General features: G+C 39.5%; 1 protein-coding gene across 1 annotated transcript in view; it reads right to left on the bottom strand.

Moving 5' to 3' along the window:
• LRP2 (LDL receptor related protein 2) overlaps positions 1-11,930 on the bottom strand; it is a gene marked incomplete at both ends in the record, with an annotated part of 215,934 nt that overhangs the window by 74,156 nt on the left and 129,848 nt on the right. The window contains 7 exons of the mRNA XM_080688848.1: positions 396-685; positions 1,843-2,001; positions 2,380-2,545; positions 3,113-4,033; positions 6,741-6,929; positions 9,603-9,842; positions 10,890-11,103. Coding sequence (XP_080544974.1) covers positions 396-685; positions 1,843-2,001; positions 2,380-2,545; positions 3,113-4,033; positions 6,741-6,929; positions 9,603-9,842; positions 10,890-11,103 — 2,179 coding nt within the window. The remainder of the gene's footprint in view (positions 1-395; positions 686-1,842; positions 2,002-2,379; positions 2,546-3,112; positions 4,034-6,740; positions 6,930-9,602; positions 9,843-10,889; positions 11,104-11,930) is intronic.

Raw genomic sequence — 11,930 nt, 5'->3', positions numbered from 1 at the left:
AAATACTGGGACCACAAGCATGCACCATCATGCCCTGCTTTAAACAATACCTTCTAAGCAGCAAAATTAAGTCTATTTATAAAGAAGGTAAGCTTATTGATGAAATTCCGATTCAGGTCATGAAGAGGACCAGCCGAAGTCCTCATCTTAATTTCAATCTTCTTCGGGCTTGCATTTAAAGTGCCTTCATAAAAGTGTTCCAGGTAGAATAGAAGAAATCTACCAAAGTCTTCCTCTCAAAATATAACCCTATCTCTATTCTATAAATTACCTGAAATCAAGGAGAATTTGGACTTTTTCATCTTCTTAGCGGTGAATACTCCTTTCATCTCCCTTACCAGGTGTTGGTTTTATGATTATCCTACATGTTTTCATTTCCATGGGCAGGCCCTTACCTGGTGCACAGATGTGGCTGCAGCCTCCATTGAACTCCGCACATGGATTGCTACACTGCCGTTGCTCATTTTTCCTAACGATGCCAATGCCCGTAGGCCGGACAGGCAACCTTGTGGTCATTGCAATCTGATCGGACCCATCATATTTGTTAGCTCGGTAAATTTTCTTTGTGTAGAAGTCAGTCCAGTAAATATACTGATCATAGACCGTCAAGCCAAAAGTATGTAAGGCAGTGCTGACAACGACTTCACGGTCCATGCCTGTGAGGGTGCAACGTTCAATCTTCTGCCTGAAATGAAGGAAAGAGAGAAGAAAAAAATGCTGAAATCCCAAAAGAATAATGGTTGGTCCCAGGTATTCAGTTATACCAGCCCCCAAATGTCTTTTCAAGGAGGGCATACAGCCACTTGAAATTTTTTTTTAATGATGATGGGAGGTCTTATTTGCTAACCAAACAATGGCCTACAGATTATATTGACTTCCAGAGATTAATATAATCTTTGAGATATCTTCCAAAAGGAAGCAGGCTGATGTAAGAGAGAGAGAGAGAGAACGAATTATGGAAGGATGTATGCACCACATGGAACTCATTAGGCAGCATAGTAGGCATTCGGTAAAAAGTTAACTATCTGTCCTTCTCACTCCCTTAATGACTTTCTCAAGTTGGCATTGATAGAGTGCTTTAAGGTATCTATCTAGAATGGTCCAAAATTAAACACAAAACTGCTGCTGTGTTTCAGATGAGAAAAAGAAAAGATCTGAATGTTAGGTGTTCGGCATCACAAGACCAAACTCATGAGGAAATAAGCTGGGAAAGTTAGGATTCCTGACAGGTAAGTGCCAACTATAACAAATAGATCATTCATCCCTTCAACGATTCAACTAGGAAGACTGGAATATAAGACATTTGGGGTTTACTTGGAGTAGTTATATACAAAATTAGAATTGAGGAAAGTTTATAAGAAAAACAGTATGAAATCTGTTGAGAGGAAACAAGCCATAGAAAAAGAGATCTATTTAGGAAGATGGCCAAAAGTCAAAAATTAAGGAAAATCATGAATGACACTGAATGATAAAGCCCAGGAAAAAAATTTATATCTGCATATTTAAGTCACTCATATTTTACAATAGTAATATAGTACTCTTCGGTCATAGACCTAGTAACTACAATTTTAATTATACTTGAAATTATATATACATTTAGTGGTGCATCTTTAGTTTTCTTAATTCATGATTATTCAATCTCATGATGCAGATAAATTTTCATAGAAAGAATATAACATAGAAGATATTAGTGAAGCTAGGATATATAGTTCCAAAACCTGTGGTTCCACATTTAGGCAATAACTTTCTAGCATATTATATTTTCATTCAGCAAATCCCACTGCTTTGGAAGTAGGAGGGGAATCCCTGCTCAATCCCATACAAGTAAACAGAGACACATACAGACTAGCATCCGCCCAGTAAAGAAGGTCCGTCTCATAATCCAGGGTGAGTCCATTGGGCCAAACCAGGCTGGTGTTCACGATGGAGACCCGGAAGTTTCCTCCCAGAGTGGCTCTCTCGATTTTGGCACTAGATCCCCAGTCAGTCCAATACATATACCTTGTCATCCAAAAGAAGTCATCATTAATTCACCATAAGAAACCTTACAGTCATTTGCACTTTAAAAAGTAGCAGTATTCTTTAATTGCAATTGTTATTATTATGGTGGAAAAGCCTAACTACTCCATTCTTACCCATATAACTTGCCCCAGGGGATTTACTAAGTCAGAGCATTGCCTTTCCTACCAAAGAGAGTTACATACTGCACTCCCCTTCCTAGGGGAAAAAAATTACTTGATGTTCTTTTGTCCTTGTAATCATAGCCATAATGATATAAACCTGTATAATGTTGGCTTTATATGCACATAAAATAATTTCTGGCCCCACTCCCTTCAGAAATAAGCAGACAAAAATACAATAAAGAAGACCATGACATACCCTCGGCAAGGATCTAACACAATGGCTCTGGGTTTTGGAACTCGTGCAATCACAGTGCGCTTAGATCCATCTTCAGCCATGGAACTAATCGTCTGATTGAGGTAGTCACTAAAATAAATTCTCCTATTGATCCAATCAAAGGCAATGCCATCAGCACTCCCTATATCTGGACACACACCAGCAGAAACAAACACACACAAAGATGTTAGGGTCTCAATATGCATTAAGAGCACTTGCACCAGCTGTAAGAGTGTACACCATAATCTCAGGTACTGGTGCTGAGGCAGAAGGGTTCTTCAAGGCTATCCTGGACAACATAGAAAGATCCTATCTCAAAATAAAAAATAAAAAGAGGCCAGGTGTAGTGGGTTTTGTCTATAATCCCAGTACCTGAGAGGCTGAGGGTCACAGGTTCAAGGCCAGCCTCAGCAACTTAGTAAGACCCTGTTTCAAAATTTAAAAAAAAATAAGAAAAAAGGGCTGGCAGTGCAGCCCAGAGGTAAAATTTTCCTGAGTTCAATCCCTCGTACCAAAAATTAAAATAAAATAAAAATGGCTAGGGATATAACTTGGTGGTAGAGCACTCATCTGGCATGTATGAGGCTCTGGGTTTAATCCTCAATACTACAAAAACAAAAACCAAAAAAAAAAAAAGACTTCACCTTATCATCCCAATGTTTTATCATCCCTGTTGAATCTATTTCCAATACAAATTCCACCTGAATGCACTTACCCGAAGCAACAACCGTGGGAGTATAGATCCCCGAATACAGGCTGACATAGGAAATCTGGCCGTGTCCAGAGTTTAAATTTTGTGTGAAGTAGATCCTGTTACTTATGCTGTCATAGTCCAGGGCAATGGCAGTTCTCTCCACATTTATTGCTTGGAAAGGTGGACTGTGGTCTTCAGGGTTAAAGTGTACGCTTCTCAAGGAATTATCCAAAGCAAAGATTAAGAAATTCTCTGTTGAGATGGCACAGCTCTTGCCATCACTTTCCAAGGTCCCAAAGGCACAGCCACACTTCGGGGTTTGAGATCCAGGCAAAGCAAAACAGAGATGGGAACATCCGCCATTATTTTCCAAGCAAGGGTTGTTGTTGATCTCTTCTGGTGACCGGGGCTGGACATGCTCATCGAAGACGGTCACATCTCGTAGCCAGTAGACATTGTCTCTTATCACTCTCGGTGGCTCTGTGTTCTCTGGTTCCTTGCTAGCTTGGAAAATTTTTTTCAAATTCCTGTCTACCCATATGATAGAATCGCCAAAAACAGTGATGCCATAAGGAGTCGGGTAACGACTTCCGTAACGAATCACTTCAGATTCCCCTCCATTGAGATGGATCCTTGCAATTATATCTAAAGAATCGTCAACCCAGTAAATATATTCATTGCTGTGGTCCACTGCCAAGCCCCGGGGCGTGACAATGCCCTCTGAGACAAGTATGGTTCGGTTGGTACAATCAAGAAAAGAACGTTCAATCTTCGGCTTCTGACCATAGTCAGCCCAGAAGAGGTATCTGTTCTTTGGGTCTACAACAATATGTCTAGGCATATCCACCGTGACTTTAAGGAGAACACGGCGGTAGGTGGTATTGATTCGCAACACTTCTATCAGGGTTTCAGTTGCAAAGGCATTGGTGAAATAAAGATTCCCTAGAGGAAAATGAAAGAGGATACAGATGAAGGAAAATCCAGAAGAAGAAGGAAAAAGAATCCTTGTGAAATTCAGAACTAAGGTTGAGCTTGGCATCTATATATGTTACTTCCCAAGATAATAAGTGTCTCAATGAAGGCTTAGGAAAAGAAGTAGGAATTAAAGTATTTCCTTAAGTATAGAAAAAATAAATGTACCCATCTTCAGCTTCTAAAGCACTTTAAAATTCATAGCAAAGCCAGGCATGGTGGCGCACGCTTGTAATCCCCGCGCTTGGGAGGCAGAGACAGGAGGATCACGCTGGTTCGGAGCCAGCCTCACTGGCTTAAGAGACCCTGTTTCCAAATAAAATATATATATAATAGAAGGTCTGGGAGTGTAGCCCGGAGGTAGAAGGGCTTCCAGGAACCACAGTACCACCAAAAAAAAATCATAGCAAATGCTGAAGCTCACTTTCTACTGAAAGGTGTGTTTTTCCAAGATGCCCTTTCCCTTCTACCTGAAGCACTGAATGGTTAGAACTCACTTTAAAGATTCTAAATACACATGATCCTGATCTAAACTTCTATTTCAACATGACAAAGGAAGCAGCCCCTCAGCTTGTTACCAATATTACTGAATGTTCCTTGTGCTTAAGAGTAACATGAGGTGTTTTCCTAGCCTTTAGAACTAATGTTAGAGTCTTCATCTCACAGACTTCTAAAAGCCACCAAATCCAGGCAGCTTACCTTTGGGTATTATAGCACAGTATGAATGCTACAATAAAACAACTATCATGTGAAGGTAGCATCATGAATAGTGATCCCCCCTATAACTGAAAGTCGGTTGTTGAACTGTCAATACTCCTACCAAGACACACATATTTCATTACCATAGCTCACTCAAAACACCTCAAATCAGACCAATACTAAATTAAGATGCTGATTTTTTTCAATACCTATCTGTATTTGGTGTGTGTGTGTGTGTGTGTGTGTGTGTGTGTGTGTGTGTGTTCAGCTCCAATACTGTAACTCAGTATTGAAAAATTTTTTCTGTAACAGGCCAGCTAGTAAATACTTTAGACTTTGCAATGTGCATGGTATCTTTCACTAGTACTCAGCTCTGCCATTGCTGCATGAAAGCAGACATTGGCAGCACATAATTGAACAGGCATGGCTGCACTATCCTACAATTTTATTCACGAAAACAGACAAAGGACTAGTTTTCTGACCCTGCTTTCTTACACTCATCCCTTCAGAAATACTATATCAGGAATGGAATTTAGAAATTCAAAACCTAGCCGGGCGTGGTGGCGCACGCTTGTAATCCCTGCACTTGGGAGGCGGAGACAGGAGGATCGCCCAGGTTTAAAGCCAGCCGCGCTGGCTTAAGAGACCCTGTTTCCAAATAAAAAATATAAAATAGGTCTGGGAGTGTAGCCCAGAGGTAGAAGGGTTTCCAGGAACCCCAGTACCACAAAAAAAAAAAAAGAAATTCAAAACCTTCTTTAACTATACTTCCATTTTACCAGTTGCAAACAACTCATATACATGTTAATATTTTCATAATACATGTTAATATTCAAGGTCTACTTACCACGCTTGATATCACACAATGATACCCACTGTGATTAGAATTGGATTATATTTCCCAAATCAGAATACATTTGTTTCCCAGAGTATCATTAAAAATGAGTGTTAATACAAACATAAGCCCATGAACCGATAAAATTAAGTTAATGTATTACTGAGTCAGGCATATCAGCATAACTACTAATAAAGAAAGGTGCCTACAAATCAAAAAGACTTTTACACATTAACAAAAGAAACCAATTAGGAATTTGTGACTAAAATTATTTGGCTTTAAACAAATGCCATTTTATGGATTATATTATATGAATGTCCCTTTCTCTAAAATTTAGACTTTTCTATTTGAGAAGGCATGAATCTAAGCGTGAAAAACACTAATCCACATAATTAAATATTTCCAGCCATTTTCTCTGCAGTTTTGTGGTATTAATAATAGAAGAAAATGAGTTTATTAATCTGTAATGAATCTGTGCACTGAAACACATCTTAGGTTTTCTTTGTTTGTTTGTTTTTGGTGGTACTGGGGGTGGAACCCAGAGGCTTTCTACCTCCGGGCTATACTCCCAGACCTTTTTTATATTTTATTTGGAAACAGGGTCTCACTAAGTTGCTGAGAGCCTCACTAAGTAGCTGAGGCTGGCTCCAAACCTGCACAGTCCTCCTGTCTCAGCCTCCCAAGCGCGGGTATTACAAGCATGTGCCACCATGCCCAGCAACACATCTTATCATTTATTTAACAAACATATAGCCTAATTTAAATACACAGTGTAGCCAGGTGTGGTGGCACATGCTTGTAGTCCCCACACTTGGGAGGCAGAGACAGGAGGATAGCGCAGGTTCGAAGCCAGCCGCGCTGGCTTAAGAGACCCTGTTTCCAAATAAAAATAAATAAATAAATACTAGGTCTGGGAGTGTAGCCCGGAGATAGGAGGGTTTCCAGGAATCCCAGTACCACCAAAAATAATAATAATAAAATAAATAAACATACAATGTATCTTAAATGATCTTAATAATTGTCTAGAAAAACAAATTATAAACAAACATGTAGTCAGGATAAACTCTCCAGCATCTTAAAATAAGATGTCTGAGATGAGAACGCAAAAGACTTTTCTATACAATTATTCTACAGCTTACATACCTGCTACCCAATCCACCGCAATCCCTCGGATACCATTTCCTCCTATCCCATAGGTAACGATGTTTGTAAAAGAAGACCCATCTGGCTTGATTCTACGGATTGCATTATATGATGCCACAGAACTGCTAAAATCACACCAGTAAATAAAGCCAGAGGCTACGTGGACATCCACATGCAGCGCATTTCGTCCTAGAACATGTAAGAAAAGATTATCAAGCAACACTTTAGTTGCAATAAGCACTTTCCTCTCAAATCTCGTTCCCAACTCCTTGCTCTAACCATGCCCCATCCCCATTAAAAGACAAAACTATTTATTTGCCACTTGCAATGAGCATCCTCATGATCCAAAACTTGGTTTCTAGATAGCATTTCCCACAATAATGAACTCTGGCTTCTGGGAGAAAGGGCTGATTCTAGGTTTGGGCAGGGGAGGCACAAGGTGAGCCTGGACTATCTTACTGCACAAAGAAGCAGCAGGGAAGCACTCAGACAGTAATGGTATCAGGTCTAAAAGTACAGGGAGCCGCCTGAAGAAGCTTTCCCTAGCCAAAATGGATCAATTGGTGCAACAAAAGTGCAATTTCGGTAATGGGTTATAACACAGTAAGTTTTAAAAATTAAAGCCTGGGCCCACAATGATTATGAACGTTTTAAAAGATAAACTTGGGAGAAGGGAACTTCCCTTTATATAAGAAAATTACCTAATAAATACACAGAAATGACAGAATAAGAAAATCACTATTTGTAATCCCCAATTAAATAATCATTGCCAACATCATCAATGGTTGCTAAAAATCAATGGGTAAAAAGTTAAGAAGTAAGATATTCACAGGGTCAAAGTGTAACTCCATAGAGTTCACAGAAATTAAAAAGAGAGGAATATACCTTTAGAAGGGAGGGAGGGAGATCTTGAGGTAATCATCTAACCAATTAATCAAACTTAAGCATTGCTACAAGCAAGTTAAGCTGACATTATATTCTTCCTAAAGAGATTCAGTATCAGCTACACAGCACCACCTATGAAGTATTCTTTTTCAATGGTTTAACTCACTCTAATAAGCAATTAGACCAAATCAGTTTATGCAGGGTATATACTGAGTGACAGATTAATGACCTAAGGAAACAGACAAATCCTCTATGAAGAATTCTAAAAGATGACAGGTCTACCTCTTTAAAAAAAAGTCAATGTCATAAAATACAACAGCTATGAGCAATTGCTCCAGATTAAAAGCAACTAGGAGGGCATTCCAAATGCAATGCATGAAGCTTGATTAGGTCTTGGCTAGAACAAAGATAGAGGAAACATGGATATGACTAGACGATAATGTCCTTTGCAGCTGTGTGCTAAAGTAGGCAAGGGTGAGCCGGGCGTGGTGGCGCACGCTTATAATCCCGGCGCTTGGGAGGCTGAGACAGGAGGATCACACAGGTTCAAAGCCAGCCTCAGCTACTTGGTGAGGCTCTCAGCAACTTAGTGAGACCCCGTTTCCAAATAAAATAGAAAATAGGTCTGGGAGTGTAGCCTGGAGGTAGAAAGTCTCTGAGTTCCACCCTCAGTACCACTAAATAAATAAATAAATAAATAAATAAATAAAGTAGGCAAGGGTAAAGGGTCATGACATCTGGCACTAAAATTTGTCTAGTAAAGATTCATAGGAATGTCAGTGTGCTCATACACACACAGAGGTTGAGGGTGCAAATGTGATACAATATGAACAACTGTTAAGTATTGGTCAAGGATATAAGGAAGTCTCTTTCACCTAATCTGTGTTTGAATTTTTTCAAATTGAAAAATTGGTCGGGAGGCGGAGACCTGGAGGATCGCGGTTCGCGGACAACCTCAGCTACTTAGTGAGGCCCTCTGCAACTCAGTGAGACCCGGTTTCAAAATAAAAAATAAAAATTAGGGCAGGGGGGTATAGCTCGGAGGTCAAATGCCCCTGGGTTCCATTCCCAGACCCGCAAAAAAAAAAAAAGAGAGAGAGAAAGAAAAAGAAAAATTGGGAGGTTAAAACTATATACTTATAAATCTTTACCAGATGATAACTTAGATCCACAACTTTTTAAATACAGAAAAACAAATACAACCCATAAGCACCTGTGAATATAAGAATCAAGCAAGTGCATGGGCAGAGGCAGTTCTGTCTTTTCTGACCGTCTCTCCCACTCCTCTATTCCCATCATCCTTTTCTCTCCCTCTACCTTCTATTCCTATACATGCTTTGCAATAAACACTTAGTTTCTCTTGTGGCGATGTATACCTACAAACCTTGATTCATTGAGAAGTCCAGTTATCATTTGGTACATTCACAGTATACAAGTATTAAGTGCTTGTATAAATATACTGGCCTTAAAGAGGGGCTAGAATAGTGGACTCTTCCTTAAATTTGCCAAACCTATATTTATAAATTAGGCTTCTGGGCTATCTGATTACTGTTTTAAATGGTAGTGTACGCTCTACTCTAAATCTCCATTGGCAGTCAGAAACAGGACATGGTTCTTCTGAACACCATGCTGTAACGGTTCTTACAAACCCAGGCTACAAAGGCCTGTGGTTCTCATGAACCAACAACAACTGGATGCACCGGGAACTAGTCAGATACACAGATTACCTAGCTATACCCCAGACTACTAACTTAGAACTATCGGGGGATAGGGCTCAGATCTGTGTTTAGTGGCCCTCCGATGATTCTGATGCTTACTAAATTTATAAACCCATTCAAGGCTGAGCCCTTTATTTAAAGGGAAAGATAAACGTCCTTATGCGCTGAATCCAAACATGAAAGATTGCTTTTATGGGACCAAGGATTTCATCTTGGCACTAGATGGAGTCAAATCTTACTTATTTCTGAATTGGCATACCTTGGCCGGCCACTGGCACTATGGCCTCTGAATGATCTGACAATTCCAAGCTAAAGCCTCTGATTGCAGACAGCATAGAAACAACAATGAAAGAGCTATATGGAGAGCAGGTCCGATGATCAGGATTGAGTTTAAATCCGGTGGCACAGGCGCAGGAGAACAGCCCTTCTGGTACAGGCAGGCAAATCTGCTGACAAGCATTCACGTTGTTGCTACAGCCATTTGAGGATTCAGCAATGTCTAAATGAAATCAAAATCAGTTTGTCACTTTTGACCCTACCTATTTGCAACTCCAACTCAAATTGGGGCAACAAGAAATTTATTACAAAAACTAATGCATACACATAGTACCTGGATTAAAAGCCTAAAACCAATATTAAAAGACTGTACACTAACAACCAAAGATATTAAAAAAGCACCACAACTACTGCATAATAGTTAGAAAATGGGGCATCAATTGTTTCTCTTCTACAAAGCATCAAAGGATTAAAAGTTAGGATACAAACCCCTTCCTTTCTGATCTCTTAACCTATGCATTAGTATGTAAAATTATATTAGTTGAATTATAAGATCAACAATATGATACTTTGTTTTAAACATGAAATATGAATATTTAAAATGATTTTTTCACATGCAAGAAAATGAATACCAAGATACAAACTGAGGGTGTAGGACATTTGATAATCTTCAGTAAGAAACTAAAAACTCTAAAATGTCAATTTGTTTTAAAAATAAATCTCTATTGCAATGCCAATTTGAAGGGGCGAATCCAAAGCTAGATCATGTTTGGAAAAAATCCATTGAAACAGGTAACATCTAAGAGTATTCCTTTTTTATAATAATGTGCTTTTATTGGGGCATTATATTCTCACGTCATAAGTATTCCCTTTAAGAGTCTATCCTGCTAACACTTTCCCAGCAGTTGTCCAACAAATATTCTCTATCTTGGTACTGGGCATAGAGCAGTAAACATAACAGGTAAAAACCTGTCCTTGTGGAGATTATATTCTAATACATAAATAAACAGACAATAAATAAATAGATAATGTGGCAGGGAGTGAAGCAGAAGTGAGTAAGTTAGGGTGACAAGAAAAGATGGGAATAAGTTTACTCATAAATCTCTCTGTCGTTTCAGGTGACACTTAACCATCCTTAAGACATAAGTTCCATTTTAAAAATATTTGGGGTAATTTCTGTTTGTGTGCAGGTGTATGTACTTGGGACTGTATGGGGCCAGGTGTTTACAGAGGTAAGTTATTTGATGCATATTCAATGACAAAGGCTTACCGCGTCTGTGATAAACTTGGAGGCCCCTCAGATTTGGAACATTGTCTCTCAGGACCACTTTATTGCCCCCAGAGGCCTTGTCCACTCTCTCAATGACCTCATACTGTTCATCAGTGTAATAAAGGAAGGAACCATAGACAGCAATCCCCCAGGGGTGGGAAAGATGGTGCACCAGGATCATTCGCTCTGTACCATCCACGTTTCCTCTTTCAATCTAAAAGAACAGAATTTTCAATAGTTATTTCATAGTGAAAGAAGAGAACATTTTAAAACTAATATTCTCCAAATAATAGTACCTAAAATTTATATGGCACTCTATCCTTGATAGGGTTTTTTCATATCTACCATCTATTTGGGTCACCACAACTAGACTGAGTGGGAGGTCAAGCAAATACCACTGTGTATATTTCATTTATTTTAAAAATGGACTAAACCTCTAGTCCCTGCATGTGATATTCTGGCCCATGGTACCTGAAATGTCTAACTGTTCATCGTCACACAGGAGCTGACCCACCTAGCTTTAAGATCTTCACCAACAGTTTCTGCAATAAGGATAGAAAGCATGTCCCCCAGAATCACATGCCAGGAAGACTGGATGAGGGCTAAGGATTGTGTTAAAATAGGTGACAAGCCTTAGTCAAAATGGTTTTGATAAATTGGAAAATAATTCATAAGAATGAATCCCCTAAGGGGACATGACAAACCATCTGCTTCGTGAAAACATGTACATGAAGCTGGTCTCATTTCATTCTAAAAACCTGTCTCAAGTGCTTTCTCTATTCCAGGATCTAATCTGAGTACCGACAAGAGAGATGAATGAGGTCCAACTCACAGCCTCATCCAACAAGGGAACCCAGCAGTTTCAAGAGGGGTTATGCCCCAAAAGCTGACAGGTGTTCCAGGGGCTAGAGCACAAAGAAGGAAAATGAGTCTCAGAGTTGCTGGTGACCAGACTATATTGGCCAAGCAAGCACGGCTGGAGTGCTGGGTGCTGCTCGAGGCAGGGCTCTCAGGTATGCAGGGATCAAACTTTGTGATGAC

Source organism: Muscardinus avellanarius (assembly GCF_963383645.1).
Source record: "Muscardinus avellanarius genome assembly, chromosome: 2".
NCBI classification, from domain to species: Eukaryota; Metazoa; Chordata; class Mammalia; order Rodentia; family Gliridae; genus Muscardinus; species Muscardinus avellanarius.
This window is presented reverse-complemented; position numbering and strand designations above follow the sequence as displayed.